The sequence below is a fragment of the Solenopsis invicta genome, chromosome 1, assembly GCF_016802725.1.
Source record: "Solenopsis invicta isolate M01_SB chromosome 1, UNIL_Sinv_3.0, whole genome shotgun sequence".
NCBI classification, from domain to species: Eukaryota; Metazoa; Arthropoda; class Insecta; order Hymenoptera; family Formicidae; genus Solenopsis; species Solenopsis invicta.
The window spans coordinates 22,674,221-22,696,346 of NC_052664.1; the positions used below are offsets into that span (position 1 = coordinate 22,674,221).

The window sequence follows — 22,126 nt, forward strand, 5'->3', positions numbered from 1 at the left end:
TATATCAAGTTTGAAGGGGAGGATGATACTTTATAAAAGAAGCGTGTTTTATTATTGTTATTTTTTTGTAAAAAGTAATTTGTTATCATTACTAATTACTTTAACGAAAATCAGTGAAAGAGGTTCTTAAGAAAGCAACAATTACTTTTTTTCGTTACTTTTTTGTGTAATATGAACTTCTTTTTTAGAATAAAGTGCATTGAAAAATTGATATTTAACAAACACAAATATAACTATGTTACATAACATACATAAATATAATAATTTTACATTTCTATTATACGTCTGTTAAGTTCGTGTTTTACTAGGAAGTAGAATCATTTATACTGGATAGAGTAAATAATGGCAATAAAAACCAATAGAATAATGAATAGTTTTTATAAGGACATTTAGTATATAATGCAAAATATTTTTTTTTTAATATAAATAACTATTAATTTATAGTCTTCATAAACTATAAAATACATAAATATATATTATAAATACTCTATGTATTAAGTTTCAGCACTTCAGCTTTCTTTCTATATGTTTCACAATAGTATATATTTCTTATACGTATGGAAGCACATAAGTACATAAACTTTTAAATTTAAACATTACAATGATCATTACATTATGTAAGATACAGAATGGAAATAAAATTATTATATATCATAAATAAAAATAGATTCATAAATTCATAATAAACCACAATAAGATACAAAAAATAATTAAAAATTTCAAACATTAAAAAAAAAATATTGAATGCAATAAAATATTACATAAATATTACATAATATAAGAACCTAAAACAAGTTAATGTCTCTACAATAGTATAAACTAAGCGCGCGCGCAAATATCAATAAAAATTAATAAACAAATATCAAACAATAAAATAAAACAACGCAACATCTCTTATATAAGAGTGTTAATCAAATAATTTTTTGCCTGCGATGGCTTCGCAGAATTTTTTCATTATGTCTATTTTCTCTTTATGCAGCTTTTCTTTTTGCTCTTTTAGTTCTTGCAATACAATTAATTTTCTTTCCTCTTTTATTTTTTCTCTCTCCTGCATATCTTGCTTCATTTGTTTCACAAATTCATTTAAAAGTTTTTCTGATTCTGATTTTTCAGTGACAGGTACTTCCTTGATGTTTCTATTCTCATTTGTTAAATTTGCACTGGATGAAGGCCCAACCTCTGATGTTGTTGCTTTTGGATTTGCCCATTCTGATTTTCCAAATAATTCATACATTCTCTAAAAACAAAAAAATTATATCAAAGTTACATAAATGTATTTGTATATAGTAGAAAAAAACTTAAGATAAATATGTATTGTGGATTATGTATTGAAGATATAACATACCTCAAAATATTGCCATGACTTTTGATCATTTCCAGATATACTATTGAGATCTATAATTTTTTTATATATCTCTTTCATGTTGTTCATTTTCAACTGACATTGTGTGCCCGACACTGTAATTTCTGGATCAACTTTATTCATGTCACTAGCTATGTATTCCCAAATTTTAGAATGAGATTTTGCACCTGAAGCGAACTCGTTCATTCGTTCCTCATATTTTGCTAAGAGTAAGTATACATTCTTTGAAGACCATATGAATGAAGCTTTGTCATTCTCTATAAGATATTTAAGAAATCATTTAATTAAATGATTAAAAACAATATAATAGTAATAAAATTGGCACTAATAATTAAATTCATACATACCAGTTGACTCTTCAACATTATGTTCCGAAGTATACTGTACTGAAGATGATGGGATGTATAGAGGATCTGCCTCTGAAGCAGATGAAGATGGAGCAGGAGATAGACCTTCCTCTACAGACATACAACTCTACAAACCACAGCATGTAACATAAATATATATGTAATATTACACAAGTGAATGTTATATATATTACTATGTAATATTACTTATACAGATAAATGTTTTGATATAATTCTATGTGAGCAAATTTGCATCATTGTAGATAAGGATTTCCTTAATAAATATTTATAAAATTTGAAATTAAAATAGATAGAATAATATTTATTTTTATATATAAAAAATGTATATTGCAATAAAAATGTATATTAGAAAAAAATATAAAAATAAAATGTATAAAATATAAATTGAAATCTTTTTGATAATGTTAAAATGTTCAAGAGTCACCTAATAAATTATCTCTTTATTGTGTGTATCATGATTATCAAGCAATACCTTTTTATTTTCCCGTTCATATCGCATCTTGCTATGGCGAAACCAGTCACTTGCTTTAGTTTCGAAATCACATTCGTCAACACCCTTGGCTCTTAACATATCTAATAAAACATTCAAATAGTATACAGTTAATATTACAAATAAAATCCACACTAATTTAATAAGCAAATAAAAATACAATTTGTTAAAATAGCTCACTTTTTAGAATGTTGATGCATTTCAAATCGCATATACGATAATTATTCCGGCGACCGTGCCAAGAACAAGCTATGCCGAATTCATTTGTAAATAAACGGTTCATACACCGTTGAATCATATTTTTATTGTCTTTTCCTCCAATTTTTTTCATGAATTCGATCTAAAAAAATGTACAATTTAATTAGATCATAAACATTCATGCATAACTAGATAATAATAAATAAAATGGCTTTCAACATATTATTCTACTCTTATATAAATATTTATATTTAAATATTAACTCACAAAATTCGCTTTTGTTTCAGCATTTTCCAAGTCTTCCTCAAATCTTTTAAGATTCTCTATGGAATTGATTGGAAGTTTTAAGTGTGATTCTTCAAACATATCTTTAGGCTCTACTATATTAGGCTCTACCATATTAATGTTCCTTTCCAAAACTTTCAATCTTTGGTCGATGCTCTTTACATATTTCAACGTCTCCATACAAATTGGAATCAGCTTTTCTGATTTCAATGCAACATAATTTAAAAAAAAAAAAAAAAAAAAAAAAAATTAAAATTGTATAAATTTATTCTTATCATATTGCTTTTAATCAAGAAACACAATAAATTAAAGCATCATATACTTTTATATGTGTATAAAATACAATAAAGATAAATGTAAAATAAGATTCTTACCAATATTCTTACCAATGATAGCTAATGGAGAAGTAGTTGAAATAAAATCGAGATCTAAAAAAAGTTATTGTATCCATTGTAGACATTTTGTTTTATGTATCAATTTATCAAAGCTAACGTTATTAACACAAAAAGAATGAACATTTTAAACTCTTACTTTGTACTTTAATTTCAGATTCAAGTGCCACTGATTCATCAAAATCAACAATATTGCTTGCTTGTAATGGATTAACAATCCATGTTTGTGATTTATTACATAACGAATGGTTTGATGTAGAAAAGCTTTTTTCAGCAGCAATTTGTGAAACTTTTTCACATGAAGATTGATTTTTGTACAATTGTTTGTCACAGAAAGATTGTTTTCCGAATGAATCCTGACTTGTATCTGTTTTTAACTTTTTCTGTGGAACTTTACATAATTGTAAAGATGAATCTATAAAATGTAATAAAATTAATAAAGTGTGAACAATTTGTTTCACACTGAATTATAGATAACATTAAAAAAAAAATTTGAAAAAAGAATTTTGATTTTTAATGCAATAGAAATATAATTTGATAATATTAAATTACCACAATCATCATCCACATTGTCATTGCAAGTATATGTATTATCAATTTGTTTTTCATGTATGATTCTTTTTCCACACTCTCTGATTTCACAAGTTGCATAATTAGCATCTTCTGCTTGTTTTTGTGCCTTTTCAAAAGTTTCTGTAAATATATAATTCTGTACTAATTGTATAATTCATATTTAAAGTACCACTTTTATACATGCTTACCACAATAACATTCTACTTTGATATCATAAAGTAACCAGTCAGCCTCTGGTGGACTGCTTTTTTTAATAAAAATAGTAGGATTCTTAGTTATTGGCCATCTACATTGAGTGAAATTATTTGTAAGCCATGAGGTTGGAATTTCGGAGTATGTCCCTTCTTTAGGAAATTGTACAACCGCATATGGCAAGTTCATTTTAGCACCTACAAATATGATATCTTTAATGTAATCATATTTATAATTATTTATTAAAATATATAAAGGATATAAATATGTATAACAAATCTATTATATTAATGTAATCAACAAACACAGATGTACGTTTTATTCATTATCTTTATAAACCTAATGTAATAAGTTAATAATGGTACTTTTGAATTATCATCAGAAGATATATGAATATTCAATCAACAAAACATGTTCCAATGATATATGTTTAGTAAAATAATATTTTTTCTAATAGTATTTTATCTAAATAAAACTAATCCTATTAGCAAAACATCATTTTCTATACCAATATCATTTAAACTTATACATTTTGTTACTAGTTATTGAATGTAGTTGTAGCATTATTTCTACAAAGAATTTTTGGTTGCACAACAATGTACATTTTGCATCACTTGAAAATGATTTGTGTGAAATGTAAGCTTTATGTTAACCATTATTCATGCAGCAGTTAATTATTAGGTTGTCGAAAAAGTCATGACGCATTTTTACATGTATATGTAAAAATGGGTCAAATGTGACAACTCAATACTTCGGCTGTATCAAATCCATATTTAAAAATTGGATGCCTTAATTAAAGAAAAAAAGTGATTGAGCACCATTGAACAAAATAATATATTGCTTAAAGAAATGCAAATAACTCAATATTAAACATTGCAATAATGTTAAAACTTATATATTTTGCTTTCGATCATTGAATTTAACTCACATTACTTTTACGAATTAGGATGAGATAAATTTCATACTTTTTACTATAAAATTTCAAAGTAAAATTCTAATTTAGTGTTTTCACATTTCAATAGGTTAGGTTTTTCTGTGAAGGGTCTGCCACAACTAAATTCAATAACAAATAATGCAAAAATCAAATATAAAATATAAAAATTCAATCGATATCAAAAAAAAGAATTTGAATAAATTTATTTACCGGAAAAAATTGTTAATTGACACGCAATGACATAACACAGGAACACTTGCTGGACTAAGGCGCAGTAAAGTGCAGTGCAGTAAGGCGACAGCCAATCAGTTTCTCGCATGTCACTTGAAATATTGACCTAAGGCTATATTTGTGTGCACTTCTCGTCGATGATGTTTGTAAACTGTAGTAACATCAAAGGGTTAAAGTTAAAGGAAGCGTTGAGCGTCCTATGATAGCATACAGATGAGGGTTATACGATTCATTGTTTGATTATTATTGCGAAAAAATGGTTCGCACCGATTGGGATCGGATACTATCCATAAATGCTTCGTCTTTAACAGACGAAGAAATCGAGGATCTTTTTCCCGCGGTAGTCCGATGCGACGTGGACGAGATCGTCGACATACACGGATTGCGAACGCTTGTGAGATTGTCGCAAGAAATGTTAACTTACAAAGATAATCAAGTAGGGAAATTATTTTTTATTTATGTTAAATAATACTGTAGTATCATAAATATTATGTTTATTCTAAGATTTGATAGCTTAATATTTACTTCTATTTAATAAAGACCTTGCACACAGAAATAAACTTGTTTCCATTAATGTGTATAAAATAAATCTATTTTTATATTGCATATAAAATGAATCTATTAATGTTAGGTCGAGGCTCTGCTTCTTGAGTGCGGAGAATTGAAAGAAACAATAGCATCATTACGTCCAGAAACTGCCAAACGAAAGAAAGGTATTATATTATTAATTTTATAAATATATTTTTTAAATTGTTTTTAAATAAGACTCTAAAAGTTATGAAATAAAAACCTTTCTAATAATAATTTGTTATATTTTCTATTCCCAAATATATTTGTTTGATAATTTAACAGATCGTGGTATGACTACAGTAAAACCAGAACATGATGGTTTTACTAAGGTGAGTTTTTTGTATTATCTGTAATATATTAGTTAAGTTGTATTTTATATTTTGTATAATAATTTAATTTTGTGTAAAGGATACAGATTTGAGGGGATATTCAGACACACAAGGCAAAAGTGACAAAGTTAAGACACTTATGGCTGAACTAGAAGTAAGTGCAAATAATAAAATATATACAGTAAAAATGATAGTAGAGTTTCTTTAATATTGCTCTTTATTTTTTAGAATTTGGACAAAGAAAATGAGATTCTTAAGGAGCAGCTAACAACATTGAAAGATGAAATGGAAGATGCAACAGAAAAAATGAATGAAATGACAGAAGAACTTCGTTCAACTCAAATAAAAGCTGTAGAATACAAAGGTGTGTTTTTACATAATGTATACACTTGTTGATGAACTTGATGTTTAGATAAATTTGATGTTTAGATGAATGCATAAATGTTGTTACAGAAAAAATATTGAAATTGGAGCAAGAAAATGCAGCTTTGGTTATTCAAATTGAAGAAATAACAGCACAACAAATAGACAGAGATAAAATGTTGGATGAATTTGGTATAGCTATTGATGCTAGAATATCTGAATGGAAGGTAAGTAAATATACTTATAACATTTTAGAAAATGTACATGTATATGAATTTAATTTACATTATAAGGGTGTATTGGATGAGAAGGATAGAGAGATAACACGTTTGAAAGAAAGTTTGTCACATTCTTTAATGCAATCGATTACCTCAGTTAAAGAAGAAAATAAAACACAGATTGTTTATCTGAATGATGAAATAGCTCGTAGGGATTCGATTATAGTTGAATTGCAAACTAAACTTTCTGAAGCAGTTGTTGAAATAAATGAGAGTGCTGCACTTCTAGAAAAATTAAAAGGAGAGACACATGAGTAAGTGATCTTTTTATTTATATTTATATTTGTTTTTAATTATTTGTTGTTAAAAATTTAATAATGTTTATTAATTTATTTTATAGATCTGTAAGAAGTGATAAGCGAAAAGAACAAAAAAATTTGTTAAAAAAAGTACAAACTGCAAATGAAAAGATCTCTAGTTTGGAAAACGCATTGTCACAAGCACAAGATGATGCTAAGTCGCAGAGTAGCAAAGTAAGACATTTATATCTTTATACGTAGTTTATAAAAAGTTATAAATTATTATTATGAAGAATTATTGTCATTAATTTTAAGCTGATATTCTCTTGGTTAATTTAGAATTAATTTTTTCTTAAAATGGTAGAAATAAATGTAAATTTTATTAAATGCTATTTTTATAACTTTTATTTTTGTTAATAAATATTTTATAATTACTGAAAAATCAAATTCAGTTATGCATTTACAGAAAATAAACTAAATTTTTTCATTATTTAACTGTTTGTAACTACAAATATTAATATTTTTATTTTTTTGTTAAAAAATTCAATTATTTTAACATTAATTTAATAAGTATGGAGTCAATAAGTATGAAAATGGTAATAATTCTAAACTATTGTCTATACTTAATTGCTAAATAATATGTTAAATAATAATTTCTTTTCTAAATAGTTATGCGAGGTATTAATAACATTACAAAAATATGAAGATGGAAATCAGGCTTTAGCTAAAGCATTGAACGAAATTAAAGAATTACAAATTAAAATCGATCACAAGAATGAACATATTGAAGATTCAGCCAATGTTATTAATAAATTGGAGATGTTAAATTCATATCAAGAAATGGAGATCTTAACTCTTAGGTAAAATTTTAAAAAGTATTAATATACACCCTTTACATTTAAAGGACACGAATATAACATTATTTTATATCATAACAGAGAAAAATTAGGAATTCCAGAAGATGAATCGATATCAATTAAAAGTATTGTAGCAAAACGTAAAGAGGAATCCAAAAAAATGGAAGAGCTAATTCGGCAAAATAAAAGTCTTGTACAGGAAAATTTAGAATTAAAATCAGATGTAAGATAATTTATGAAAAAATTATTTTCTGGAACTTGTGTATAAAATACACGTGTTCTTTTTCATTTCAGTTATATAATTTGTGATACATAAAGTAGTTTTTATTACGAATTTCTATTTTTTATAGATAAGGATGTTAAAATATAAATTGAGCAAGTCTGAAAAGATATTAGATATTTCGGATAACTTAAATGATTCTAGTAATCAGTTTTTACATTCAACTAAATTATTGGAATCGGAAAATATACAAATATCTTCTAAAACTGATATTTCTGATCTTAATCGAAATATTCAGATACTTATAGAAGAAAATGAAGCACTTAGAACGGGCATGCATGAGATTATGGACAGTATACGCAATCAAGATGGTGAATTTTCGCTAACTTTAACGGTACTTTAGTATTGCACACATTTCCATTTCTGACACCGTAATACATTTTTTTTGCTTAGTTCAATTTTACTTTCTGTTTAATATAATATGTTAAACGTTAATAAAATTCTTTGTTAAATTTGCTTAATTTTTCCTGTCTTCTACTTTTTCTTAGTAGATACAAATATAAAGCATTACTGTTCTTGTGCTTTTAAAGGTATATGTATAGATTATCGAGTCGAATCACGAGTCGCGAACATTTCAATAAGCATTTGTTACATTACTCACATTACAATAAAAGACAGAGATGCTCGCCGAAATACTCAAGGCTTGATAATTTAGACATATCTTTATAATTGAGTTGAAAAGAAGCTGATCTCTATATATTTTTTGTTTTAGGTAAGAGTGAAGTGGAAATACAATCCAGTACATTGGAACGATTACTGGAAGCTTTAGATGTTAGACATTTAGCTGGCTGGTACCATCCAGCTATGAGATTGCAGGAACATCTTAATGTTGTACAGGGTAGTAATGCTGAATTAAGGTCACAACTTAAATCGCTGAGGTATTTTTCAAATTTACTATCAAAGTAATATTACTACTTTCTATTACGTAGACAATGAAATTGCTTATATTTTTTGTTATTTTTACTATAATTTATAAATTCCTGTGATGCGATTTACAGAAAGGAATTGCAAAGGAAGGATAAAATTTTACAAGATCTGGCAGCAAATAAAGATATAGAGTTCGAAAAATTATACGAGAAACACGGCGAAGATGAAGTGATAACAATGTATCTTGCAGAAATGAAGGCTCTGCAAATAGCATATAAAAATGAAACGGAGGAATGGGAGAAACAGAAAGATTTGCTGGTTCAAGAAAATAATGAGTTGAAAGATGAAATAGATGGTTTTAAAAAGCAACTAGAAATTTATAAGAAAAGTTGGAAGATGATAGAAGATGGGGATGACGAAGCTCAGAAAGCTTTCGTGGCAAAAACGAAAGAGTACGCGGATGTCGCTAATGAAATAATAGTTATGAACAGGAAAAATGTTAGTCTTCAACAATTGCTTAACAAAGAAACTAACAAATTATATGAATATCAAAAAGATTTAATTAAAAAAGAGAGTGATTTTAATAGAACGCTTACCGAGGCAAACAAATATAATAAAACGTTGTTATCAGAAATCTCACTGTTACAAAGTAATTTATGTAATTCTGTGAGTGCAATAGTACACAACGAATTGAAAGAAAAATACGAAGAACTGAGTATACGTCATCGTACTTTATTAGAAACTGTGATGGCATCTCCCAATTCCAATGAAATATCATCTTTAAAGACTGAAATAGAAGCGGTAAGACAAGAGAAAAATCAACTCATTGAGGATTTGCGGAAAGCAGATGATTACGGAAACGGTGATAGTTTACAACAAAGATTGAAAGAGATAGAAGCTAAGGAGTTGATTGAAAGACAGCGAGCTGATCAGATGGCTCGATTACTCGAAATATCACAAACACAGTTAACAAAATACGAGGATAACGTTAAACAACTTTCCAATTCTAATTCTGAATTACAAGAGAAATTGATTGAGATACACAAGGCATTGTCTACAAAGATAGCGCTGCAGGAAAATATACAAATGGATGATAATCGTATACAAGAGTTGCAAAATGAAAAAACGCAACTTTTTGTAGAGAATGAAAGTTTGAAAAAAATGCTACAAATTTCTGAAGAGGAAGCTCGACTGCAATATTCGCTAAATGCATTGCAAACACTGGAATTGGATAGTTTTAGGCATCAAATATTGGATTTGCAAGCTGTAAGCGAAGACAAGGCCACTATTTCGAGACTTGATTTTGAGTTAACAAGTAAGAAGATATCAGAAATGGAATTATCTGCACAGAAAACACGACTGCAGAATGAGTTGTCTTTTGTGCAACAAGAACTTGACAATTCAAAAAGGAAGTGCGAGGAAATGCGTGCTTACATACAGGATTATCGGAAACAATGTGACACTCGTTGCAAGTAAAATCGAAAATTTAGATATTGTTTTATGTATATAAGAATATATCATGCATTGTGTACATGTGTTACAGGTATTATATAGATATTATATATTTTTTACAATGCCAATACGCGGGATCAACTTCCATAAGTACTTTAGAAAAGGTAAGCACATTAGCAGCAAAATTAAAAGCAGACCGTCAAAATATCGACGCAGAAATGCAAAAGACAAAAAAATGCCATGAAGATATTAAATATGAACAGCAATATTTATCTGCTCGCCTTGAAATTGTGGAACGTCTGAAAGATATGTTAGAGCAACAAATTGGCGCTGGAAGCGTCCAAAACATAATGGAACGTTATGCCGAAACTTCGCAACAAACTTTAAGTGTAAGTTTCTCTACGTAATAATGTATAAGAACTTTGATAATATAACTTTAAATTTATCACAAAATGCACACATTTATAATGCTTTTTTAAATTATTATTTCTAGTTTTTTGTAAAGCATCTTAATTATAAAATCTCTCTTAATTTTATCTCTTTTGCTAAATTTATACTTTACTTGGTAATATAATATAATTTATAAAATAATAAAACTTTAATATTTGTCTTTTAATTAGGATTTTAAATACAAGAGAAGAATAGCTCATTTAGAGCATGAACTTCAAATTGCTAATAGCAAATTCATTGAATACGAGTCAGTAATAAATAGCATGGAACAGGATATATTAAATATTCAGAAAGCTTGGTGTCCACAGCAAGAACATCAAATTCGAATTAATACAAATTTGGAAACAAAATCTATTCAAGTAATGATAGATACTCAAGTAGCTAGTGTTCAAACGGATCCTTATGTTTGCTGCTTGAATCAAAAAATAGAAGGTACCAAGGAAACCGATAAGGAAATCATAGTTTTTAAAGACATTCAAAAACCTGTTAAATCAAGTGAAACTACAGAAAAGACATTCCGAGAAATTGGAAATAATACAGAAGAAAGTGGTAGCTCAGTGATCTGTAACGAGCAGCTGGATCAAGCATTGAAACTCGCATCGGAACGCTCCATGATGCTTGCTAAATGTGAGTCACAATTAGCCGAGTACAAAGCGAAAGTAGATGCTCTGAATAAAGCGATAGCGGAAAAAGATTCGGAGTATCAAATAAAAATGGATACTCTGAACAAAGCACTCGAGGAAAAAGATTCGCAGTATCAAACAAAAGTCTATACTCTGAACAAAACAATTGAGGAAAAAACTTCGCATCTTGCGCAAAAGCAAAATATACTTGACGAATTAATGATCCAACCACAAGTTGTGAATACTGATTGTGCTGACAAATTGGCTTTAAAGTCGATAATAAATAGTTTGCAGAAATTAATTAATCAAAAAGAAGAAACTGTTTTAAGATACCAAAATTTACTGAAAGAAGACAGAGATGAACATAGTCGGGCAGCCAGTCGTTTTCAGGACGAGATTAAGTGTTTGCATGATTATATATTGACTATGCAAGGTAAAATCCGAAAAAATGAAGATCCGATTGTAACTATAAAAAATGTTTTTGAAAAAGCATCGACGTTTGATGAAACTACAGCGAGAAGCAGTGCTGTGCAAGAAGAAGAAATTGCGAGACTGCATGAAAAGGTATCCACTTTTGAAGCAGAATTAAATATCAGCAAAGAACTAAGTGAACGCTGGCATCAATTAGCAGAAGAAAGACTGAAGCATATGGATCGTATGCGAGAAAGGTTTGTTTGATAGCATTGTAAAACCTTGTTTAGTTTAAATTCAATTACATTTAATTAAATTCTTAATGTATAATATACGATATTACAGTGTAAAAGATCAATAAAGTAATAATAAACTTACGTGCAATGGCTTTTATGGCTTTATGACTATAGGTAATTTACGTTTTTGTAGACTAGAGCAACAACATAAAAATGAATTGGAGAGTTATCGTGGTGAATTACACAAATGGCAGTCTGAGGCTGACGTACTTAGACAACAACTGGCTGAGAATCGCATGTTACTTACGAAAGGAAATATTTCACTGATGAAAGAGCTACAAGACAAAGATGACAAAATACATGAGTTAACTCTTGCTTGTCAACAACTACAGGTGCATCATAATTTGTTAATTTACTAGATAAATTTGCTACATTTTGTTAATTTATTGGATTAATTAATTAATTGACTAATAATATGTAACCATTTAATCTAATACATTTTTTGTGCAGAATGAAGTTGAATTAATAGAATCTGCAAATCGATCTCATCAAGTGATAGTTCATAGTCGTGGCGATCCGAAAGCGCACGAAACAACACACAATAGTTACCGCGATCAAACGCAACAAAATCAAATGGATGTTTTACGTCGACAGCTTCAGTCTTTAATGGAAAAGGAAAAAATGTATAAATACGAAATAACTGATTTGAAGCAGCAGCTTAGTCGCAGGTAGATTACGTATCAATTTTATAACATTTTTATTGACTTTGTTTTTTTATTATGATAAGGATATTTCATATTTGACTTATTCTAGATACATGGCAGTAAAAACTCAGGAGAAGAAAATATCACAACGTGAAACGCAGCTTGAGCGCAAAGTGGCAGCTTTAGAAGAAGAATTGCATAAAACAAAAACTCAATTAGATCGTGAATATTTGGCACAGGAAGCTAAAAGAGTTAAGGTATATGACAAAATACTTCTTATTTTGTTTTACAGTGTTTAATACAGCCTCTTTAACAGACTGCAGAAGAACTTTCCTTGTGGGAGAAACAGAAAAAATGGCAGCAAACAGCAGAAAAATTAAAAAGAAAGCTTAAAGAAAAGACTGATGAACATGAAAAATTACTTGCAAATTATGAAAAACTTCGATCTGTCGTTTCATGTATGGAACGAGAGAAATGGTATTTAAGAAGTAAGCTCAAATTTGAAAGCGATATTGCATCTGGTACTTCATTAGGAAGACCCATTTCAAGTGTCCAGCATATCACAGTGGAAGAACAACTGGAGAAAGAATGTCGAATATTGAGAGAACGTGTTAAGGAATTAACTGACCGCCTAGAAAAAGAAAGTAATGAACATTTGATGTTAGAAATTGCGGAATTAAAACGGCATAATGCAGCTTTGGAAGCAGTTTCTCAGGTTAGCATACTTTATTTTTATAGTAAATGCATGATTTTTATTATACCTTATTTGACGTTATTTTATAGGGCAATACATCTGTAATTAATCAGCTTGAGAAGTTAGAAACGACTAAAGATGCTCTTGAAAAGATAAACCTCAAGTTAGAAAGTGAAAATTTTGAGCTGCGACTTGAATTAGAAAGAGCGAATTCGGATACTCCGGGATTGCGAGAAAAAGTTGAACATTTGGAAAAGTATGTATATTATATATTTGTATACATACTACGAGAATAAACTGCAATAGATAATTAATCATTGTATTATTACAGATACATCAAATTGTTAAAAGCAGAAAAATCTTCCGATTCCAGTCCTAGATCATCAGAAAAAGAACAGCCAGAATCAAACAATAAAAAATCTATCTTTGAAATGGAGAAAACAATATTCACATTGAAGCGAATTATCGAGAAACTTCAGGCAGAAAATAAAAGATTGAAATTTAATTCCAAAAAGAGTCATTTTCTAGTCAATCAAGTAAATTATACAATTTCTTTTTTAATATCACATATATATTTATTTTTTTTATATATTATGTGTATTATTATAAATATAGGGAAAAACAAATCTTATCGAGAGAGACATTTCATTTCAAAGGCAGTATGAGGAATCTCAGAAACGTGTAGTAAGTTTGGAGGCAGATTTACATTTAGCCGAACAAAGAGTAGCTATGTTAGAAAAAGCTCAAAAGGAAGATGACAAAGGAGATTTTGGAATCTTGAAACAACAGTTAATTCACAAATCCGAGCTTCTGGATAAAGTAAAACAGTTGTTAACACGGGCTGCCATAAATGAGAAGAATCTACGACAACGCGTAAGAATTTGAATATTTTATTATTTGAAACATATAAAGTTGAGAAATCATCTATATTTTAATCTCGTTGCTATTACATTTTTATATACTAGGTACAACAGCTGGAATCGAAGCAAACTTTATCAACAATACCAGAGTGTTATGTGACTCCACCTACGCCACAATAATATATGTTTTGGAAATAAACTATTTATGGATTTGCAAAAAAAATACACATTTATTGAGGTACAAGTATATATATTTATTTAACTTCTTTCAATTAAAAATTCTTACAAAGCATTTTTACGTTATGTATGTTTAATTTATGTTATGTATGTTTGGATTATATTGTGTAATAATTTTATAATAATTTCATGTTGCACACACATAATAATTACATCAATTTTTGTACATGCAGGTGCACGATGTTCATCACAAACATTGATACAATATAGTACCAGAAATACCATTTTTTACTTATAAATTCTTGAAATAATAATCATATTTTTTCTTATTGATACCTTTAATTATTCCATATTGTGCATATAACAAAGAAATAAATTATTACAAAATTATTACAACTATTAAATTTGAATATAATTTTAACTACAAGACAACTTAAATAACTAGATTTTTTTATATATAAAAAATGTTTTCTTGTTCATACATTCTCTACATTATATATCATTGTCTCATAAATAATTCAAAATATAAGTAATTTACTTAAATATTTAGAATTAATATAAATATTTTGACATATTAATATTTTTTTAAATATTGGGAATATAAATGGATTAGTATAATGAATTGGTTACTGTATTTCTAACATACATCAAAATATTTGAATATATTATTAAATAACTATTGTGTGTGAAGTACGCGCCATATACGTAAATAAAAGTTTAAAGTAATTTATTTATCGTATTTGGCATATTAATATCATTTGTAATATATCGGAGATATATTAAGAAATTGAAGTAAAGTTAATTCATTACTTCTACTATTTCTAGTGACGTTAAAATATTTTTCATGTCAAAATGTTATTTCAATTTTAAATAACGACTGCGTAAAGTAAACGCTACAGCGTCAAGATTTCGAGAATCGAAGTGTCAAGATTTCGAGAATCGAAGCGTCACAGCGTCGCGTCGTCAGGGTAGTCACAGACTCGGACCGAAAGTTGCTCTATGATTTCTACGTTTAATTGCTATTCAAACGAGTATGCACGAAAAGTTTGTCGTTTCCCACAAAGTATCGAACATTTGTCATAATGTTGAATGCCGCGTACAATAACTACTACTGTGATTTCGATATCCGCGATCTGCTTCTATACTTGGAGACGTTCTTGTCAAGTATCTCACTTTACTTTTGCAGTGAAACACAACCAGTACTGCCAGGTATTGCATATTTCTACTTTTGCGATCAATTACGTTAGTTACACGTTTTATAAAAAATTTCGTGAGACTCTCCGATTTACTGAAGTATCTCTAAAGTTTTATTTATATTGGATTGTTACATAAGTTTGTTCGACCCTTAACCTTTTTTTTTCAGTGAATAGTATTCGGCGATAAGAAGAAGGGTAAATAAACGGACGAACTTATGTAATAATTCAATAATTTAATCACCGCAATTCGAAGCGGAATTTTACAGTCGTTTTAAAAACGTATACATGCATATGCAGAGTTGGGTAATAACTAGTTATAAAATTAAAAATTAAGTAATAAAGTTAAAACAATTAATAACTTAATTAATTTTGAATGATTTAATTTTTAACTTTAATTAGTATAAAAAAAGATTATAATAGAAAATACTTATTCTTATATTAAAACAATTTCTTTGTTGCAATATTTTTTTGTTATTTTATATAAACTTAATTTACAAATAAAATATTAAATTTATTTGATGATCTGTATTCTAATTGTTTCGAGTAATTAACTTTAAAAACTTACAAATTTCTAATAAGAATAACGCTTTTTGAAATTAACTTTTAATTTAAGTTGGTTTATTCTTAATATAATTTTTAACTAATTAGTTTTTTATTCGTATAACTTTTAACGTAATTTTATTTTATAAGCCGTTAATTTAATTTAATTAAAAAATATATTAACTTACCTGTTATTGACCAATCCTGCATATGTGTAAATAAACAAATTCTAGTTTATCTCGCGAAATGATTTTGAAATACCGCCGAGCGGGCTTTCGATACTTCGAGAATCGCAGCGTCTTCTCTTCGATAGATCTCGAACCGCGGTCAGTCGCGGGAAAAGATGGCGCAGCGATGGCGGAGTCGCGTTCAAATCGTCCCATGTTTTCCGCAATCGTTATCCAAAACATCCAAAAGAGAAGATCATTGCCGTCTAAAATTACTTTTTCGCGCGCGGAAAGTTATCGCGAATATGTTTCCCGTTGTAGTGTCAAATATTCGTCATAATAGCGTAACGCGTGAATGTCTCGGACAACCGCTCCGTTGTCGCCTCGATCTCGTGTCGCCTCGATCTCGACGATTCGCCGTTGCACCAATGACCCAGAATAGATCGAAATCCTCGTACACCTGACGCCGTCGTTTGCTCGTCGAAATGGTGCAACAAAAGCTCGATCATACACGATTGTCGCCACTCAGGTATGTCATTCTATAATCTGGGCTGCATTCAGAGATATCATTTTAACCTTGTTTACTGAATAGTAGACAAGGATAAAATGATGTCTGGGTGTACACCGTGTACACCCAGGCGATGTTTCTGAACACAGCTTTGTACTGATCACCTTGCATTCTCGTTGTATCAAAGATGCCGCAATTCTCGGTTACGCAAGAGAATTTTATGTATGGTTAGAACATGAGCTAAAGCACTTATGCTGTTGCGATATTACCGACACGGTGAGCTACATATCGTAGTTTTCCGATCGATGATTTTGTTTGATTCGTAGTTTTTCCGCACCAGGGTTGTGTCGTACATTTCAAGATTACGATGAATTATTTTCGTGTTGTTTATGTTATGTTATGTTTTCATGAATTGTAGTCAATACAAGTAATATAAATTAGAAATTGGATAACATGATACAGAAAAAAAAAAAATCAAGTTATAAGATTGTTAATATATTTGATTTTAATATTGATAAAAAATATGAAATATATTTGTAATATTTGAAATTGTAAAATGCAGAATACAATTTTCACTATTTCTGAATCTTTAATGATGTATAAATTATTATTTGCAATTTACATAAAAGACACGTAAAACACAGTTTATATGTATAATTTACATTGTAAATAATGCAGATTATTTATATTTAACTCTTAAATACCCAACCCTGGTTTCACTCAATTTTCTGATCTCACTTATAATTTTTCGAACACAATTGCCAGTTATTTTAACTGAATGTTTTTAGTTAAATTGAATATTTTCTTCAGACAATATCACTTAGCGGGGTATTTACGTACTAACTTAAAATCTGATGTGTCAAGAGAAATATATATATGTAATATAAATATTTTTAATATCTCTATAATTTGTGGACACTAATGCACATTATTTGGCAGTTTGGCACACATACTGGAACTTGTCAGACGCAGTGTTTATGCTTCTCATTTAAATAATTTCATTACAACAGTTTTTAATATGCATTGGTCCAACTAAAAATTCACTATAAATATGTTAACAAAAATATATTTAAATGTATAGCTTGATATATTATATTTGAATTTTCAAATCAAGTTACTAGACTTCTAAACAATAGCAGTGCAATGTGCAAGATTACATTGAATTTGATTGTATTGAGACTTGTGATTTATTGTTTGATTTGATAGAATCTTCATGAAAAAATTGTTTCGAGTAAATAATTTTATTGCAGTGGCAATTCAATTACGCTAACACAATGCAAAAACTGCTAAAAACAAGTTTTTAGAAAAAAGTCAGGTATTTTATAATAGTGAAAGATTTATATAATTGAAAACTTGGCCTTGACTAACATTCATTGTTTTATGATTAATGAATCAAGTATTTAAAATTAGCTAATTGATATCTTCATACAATTATTCCATTTAATTTATCATTATTGATTTTTTAAGTATCTTGAAATATTAAAAATCGAAATATTTAAATCTTAGAATTAATTTATATTTTTTCCTCATACTTTTCGAATTATATTTAATCACAATAGCGCGTCTTCACAGCTTTTGTGATGAAAATTGTAAATCTGCACACACATTATCAGTTGTGACATATTCTAGCGTGTGGCAAAAATAATTTATGTCAAAATTCGCATTTTCCTGTACGTATACAACTTGCACGGTTTAATATTATAACGCAAGAGTGAAAATAGAAGAGAGAGAAAAGGAGAGACAGAGAGTCGAGGAGTTTCTATCGATTCTGAAGATTAATAATCGTTCTCGGGCTCTTGTAGGAAAGGACGAATGGAGAACTCGTCCTCGCAGTCCGGGATGAGCTTTCCCTTGTACTTTACGCAAAAGTCCGCGCATTTCTGTCCCATGAAATACGTTCCGAACATTTTTTGGCATTGCGCGCAGTTTCGTATGCACACACCTGTTAAAGCCGGTTTGTACAGACTAAAGGGATGTAAACATCTTGACAACAATTTTTTGATTAATTATAACGTAAAAATTTACTTACCAATATTTCGTTCGGCATCAGTTGTAGATGTTGTAAAGAGAACGGCGAAAATCATGACAAGCAGTACGATAATTCGGTTTGAAGAGTTTGGCATGACTGAAAAAAAAAACATAAACGTTAATTCTTTAGCTGAAGAATTCAACAATCGAACAGTGTACGTTCAGCAATCATCGAAATATTGACAGTGAAAGTCAAATTCTCGATGAATAATCAATTAAGGCATTCTGATTTCCTTTCAATCCACGAATAAATTTTTCGCTAATAATCGATTAAAGCTTTCGACAGAGAATCAATCGTTTTTTTATGCTGATTAATGTGGAAAGAATAAATTTAATTGGCACGGTATTAGCTGTTACAAAAGTTAATATTAAAATTTCTTTTAATATTAAGATACAATATGTCGTGCTTCAGAGAGCTATAAAAGTTAAAAATTTAAGATCTACTAGATGGAAAAATTTTTATGTTCTGCGCTGGAAAAAGTGTTTGATAATAATAGCAAAGTCTAGAAGATAGTTAACTCTCAGCTAACTATAACCATAACTAACTATAGCTTTGATTAAATAGTTTGAATTAAATATTTCATATATATAATAAATATTTAATTTAAACTATTTAATCTTTAGTTGAAACTATTAAATATTCAATTTATTTATGTGTATATATGTAATATTTAATTATTTAATTGAATATTTAATTAATATATTACTATGTTTGGTGACTATTGATATAATTATTAAATATTGCAAAATATTTAGTTGTATCAATTAAACATTTGATTGAAATTATTTCACCAAAGCGTGATTGTTATTACTAAACTCTTTTTTCCGTATGAGAATACTATTTCAATGCTATTTCAAATTCACATTTTATTATATAAAATCGTTGCTTCTATGTTATATGAGTATGAAAACATTTGTACAGATAAAAAAAAGCATCAGTATTGCGTTGGAGTTAGAGTCGATGGAAGGGAAAGTAACAGTCTGAATATAGTGATGTCTTACAACACTTACACGATGTAATATTAAAACTACAGTTATGAATTCTATTCGAGTCGTTCTTATGACAGCTGAATATTAATAATCTGCGATCTAAACCAGAGATTTTAATGATATAGGGCCTAGATTCTAGACCATGCATTACCGAATCACATCGCATTTACTTTCAAAATTATATATATATATATATATATTTTCTTCCTTTAATCTTTGCAGGTTTAAGCCTCAATTAGATTATATTAGATTAGATATTGGCCTTTCGAAAAGAATGAATAAAAACAGAGATAAATGATTTATATATATATATATATATATATATATATATATATAAATCAAATGCTAATGAATTCTTGTTATTAACGATCAACATATTTATCTCTGTTTTTATTCATTCTTTTCGAAAAGCCAATATCTAATTTAATATAATCTAATTGAGGCTTAAACCTGCAAAGATTAAAGGAAGAAAAGAGTTCGTTAATCAAGCTTTCAGCGAAAAGAGCAGAAGAACGGGATTTTCTATCCGTGTTGAAACCTCGATTTAATGCCCATTTGCATTTACCGCGGGGAAAAAAAAAATAATCCGGAGATTACAAAAGCACGAAAAATGTCCCCTCTGTCATTGCACGCCGTTTTGCATTTCCAGTTTGCAATTAGTGCTCGCTCGTGAGGAAGGACAGAGAGGGAGACGACCGCAGTCGAACTCGATAAACTTTCAGGGATAACTTGGGTGTAAATCTCTTTCTCTCTTTCCGTTGATAAAAAGAACAAAAGACGCAATAAACACGCGTGTTCCGCGATACGCGATACATCTTATTCGAGACCGTGAAGCTCTCGTGAGATCCGCGTGTCATCCGCGGCGCATATGAAAATCCGGGTTGATCGGATGGCGCAACTCCTTCGATCACGCGGATAGGAAAACAATGTGCAGACGTGCTGTCTGCCGTGATGCGTCGTCGTGACGCCACCGAAGGTCCCTCGCCAGCTTTTTCTTCGTGCCTCGTGTCTCGAAAGAGCAGCGCGTCGACGCCACTTTTTAATATATACGGTCATTTATAACCGGAATCTTCGTCGCGCTTCCGCATTCGCCTTAATGGCCACATTGTGAACGCATAAACATAATAAATATGGATGGAAGGTATCTTGGCTTTCCGTGATGTCGTCGGTCTCCCTCTCTCTCTCAATCTCTTTCTCTTTCTCTCGCTCTCTGTCTCCCCCTCTCTTTCCCACCAGGAAGCACTTGAAGATTCAAGACCAAGGATCGCGCGGACAGCGTTCGATATCGACGTTAACGCACGTTACACGAACAATAATGTTGATCGATTGGGGCAACCCATCGACCGACAACGCGGTTAAATCTTTTTAGCACGTGAAGAACGATTTGATGGATTTCAGCGAAAAATCGTTTTCTTCATCACTCGCGCGGCGACGAAAAGACGAATTTTTATAAAGATAAACGATACTTTAGAATATGATTTTCAAATCTTTACCTGATCGATACGGCAGCTCGAGAAGGTGAAGCTGTTGGAATTGTTTAAGGCCGACGAATGACACTGAACGGACTTCGCCGGTCTTATATATCCGCAAACGCCGGATTCAACCCTCGCGCTAGGGAAACCCCCGCTGCTTATCTTCCTTTAATTCGATGTCTTCAATTTCCTGCACTCACCGTGTCGTAATGTCCTATGCGCTTTTACGGAAAAGCTACGTGTTACGATTGATTTTTGCAATTAGAAGTAGTTGATTGTCCTTTACACCTTGGTTCTTTACACATACATTTTTATTTTAATTCGAGGTATTTATTATAACTCTACTATAAATTTTATAACATACGTTACAGTGTTTATAGTTTGGTTGGTAAATATTTTGCTTTAAGAGAAAATATCTTATAAATATATATTTCAAACAACATGAGTTAAACACACTACTCAAAAGTCTTGCTAGGAATTGTTTTTTAATCTTAGAAAGCTGAAAACTTTGCTATTATAATATATTTTTGTTATAATTAATTGAATTTAAAAATAGCAATTTATTTGCAGTATTTTATTATAAAAAGTATTTAAAAAATATTTTTAATTTTATTTTAATGAATAAAAATGCTGTAAATAGTAAGACAGCTTTTATTTATTTCAAGTATTGTACATATTATAAATTATTTTCTTATTTTATCTTTTCTAATTTATTTTTACATTTTTATATTGAATATTATATATTTTAAATATTTTCTGTTATTTTTTGGGAAGATATAGTTACCCTGTAATACTTTTTTAATATTTTT

General features: G+C 29.3%; 3 protein-coding genes across 8 annotated transcripts; 1 reads left to right on the top strand and 2 right to left on the bottom strand.

The window, feature by feature from the left end:
* Positions 1–145: 145 nt before the first annotated feature.
* Positions 146–5,129, bottom strand: LOC105203730. Of its 5 annotated transcripts, none has more exons than XM_039457180.1 (11): positions 5,006–5,129; positions 3,858–4,058; positions 3,649–3,789; positions 3,236–3,511; positions 3,091–3,132; positions 2,687–2,742; positions 2,402–2,561; positions 2,204–2,304; positions 1,711–1,837; positions 1,346–1,620; positions 146–1,237 (listed from the first exon to the last, which is right to left on the bottom strand). In XM_039457180.1, the coding sequence occupies exons 1-11, from the start codon at positions 5,112–5,114 to the stop codon at positions 908–910; spliced, it is 1,818 nt and encodes a 605-aa protein (XP_039313114.1). In that variant the 5' UTR covers positions 5,115–5,129; the 3' UTR covers positions 146–907. The 5 variants fall into 5 exon arrangements, with proteins under 5 accessions (XP_039313114.1, XP_025987209.1, XP_039313110.1 ...); XM_026131424.2 differs by having other exon boundaries at positions 2,687–2,904; XM_039457176.1 differs by having other exon boundaries at positions 3,079–3,132.
* Positions 5,130–5,144: 15 nt separating this feature from the next.
* LOC105203729 (centrosomal protein of 290 kDa) lies at positions 5,145–14,820 on the top strand. Of its 2 annotated transcripts, XR_005576260.1 has the most exons (24): positions 5,145–5,462; positions 5,658–5,739; positions 5,879–5,925; positions 6,005–6,079; positions 6,154–6,289; positions 6,379–6,515; positions 6,582–6,820; positions 6,907–7,039; positions 7,475–7,665; positions 7,744–7,885; positions 8,013–8,253; positions 8,655–8,820; positions 8,941–10,281; positions 10,353–10,650; positions 10,882–12,002; positions 12,175–12,373; positions 12,492–12,709; positions 12,795–12,942; positions 13,002–13,400; positions 13,469–13,635; positions 13,711–13,915; positions 13,995–14,252; positions 14,345–14,477; positions 14,650–14,820. XR_005576260.1 is itself a non-coding variant. In XM_026131422.2 (23 exons), the coding sequence occupies exons 1-23, from the start codon at positions 5,283–5,285 to the stop codon at positions 14,417–14,419; spliced, it is 6,198 nt and encodes a 2,065-aa protein (XP_025987207.2). In that variant the 5' UTR covers positions 5,145–5,282; the 3' UTR covers positions 14,420–14,820. The 2 variants fall into 2 exon arrangements, 1 of the variants encoding a protein (XP_025987207.2); XM_026131422.2 differs by having other exon boundaries at positions 14,345–14,820.
* A 1,893-nt stretch (positions 14,821–16,713) lies between these two features.
* Positions 16,714–21,419, bottom strand: LOC105203753 (eclosion hormone). Its single transcript, XM_011172642.3, has 3 exons — positions 21,339–21,419; positions 18,857–18,952; positions 16,714–18,769 (listed from the first exon to the last, which is right to left on the bottom strand). Exons 2-3 carry the CDS (start codon positions 18,948–18,950, stop codon positions 18,603–18,605), a joined length of 261 nt encoding a protein of 86 aa, XP_011170944.1. The 5' UTR covers positions 18,951–18,952; positions 21,339–21,419; the 3' UTR covers positions 16,714–18,602.
* Positions 21,420–22,126: the final 707 nt, after the last annotated feature.

What these genes read in the sequence shown, in the direction of transcription:
- LOC105203729 (XM_026131422.2), top strand. Translation starts at nt 5,283, where the DNA reads ATGGTTCGCACCGATTGGGATCGGATACTATCCATAAATGCTTCGTCT. An exon ending in AACTGCCAAACGAAAGAAAG is followed by an intron (nt 5,740 to 5,878) that starts GTATTATATTAT and finishes ATAATTTAACAG; the next exon opens with ATCGTGGTATGACTACAGTA. An exon ending in TCACAACTTAAATCGCTGAG is followed by an intron (nt 8,821 to 8,940) that starts GTATTTTTCAAA and finishes TGCGATTTACAG; the next exon opens with AAAGGAATTGCAAAGGAAGG.
- LOC105203730 (XM_011172607.3), bottom strand. Translation starts at nt 5,114, where the DNA reads ATGCGAGAAACTGATTGGCTGTCGCCTTACTGCACTGCACTTTACTGC. An exon ending in TCAATTAACAATTTTTTCCG is followed by an intron (nt 4,059 to 5,005) that starts GTAAATAAATTT and finishes TCATATTTGTAG; the next exon opens with GTGCTAAAATGAACTTGCCA. An exon ending in ATCTGAAATTAAAGTACAAA is followed by an intron (nt 3,133 to 3,235) that starts GTAAGAGTTTAA and finishes AACTTTTTTTAG; the next exon opens with ATCTCGATTTTATTTCAACT.
- LOC105203753 (XM_011172642.3), bottom strand. Translation starts at nt 18,950, where the DNA reads ATGCCAAACTCTTCAAACCGAATTATCGTACTGCTTGTCATGATTTTC. An exon ending in TGATGCCGAACGAAATATTG is followed by an intron (nt 18,770 to 18,856) that starts GTAAGTAAATTT and finishes CGGCTTTAACAG; the next exon opens with GTGTGTGCATACGAAACTGC.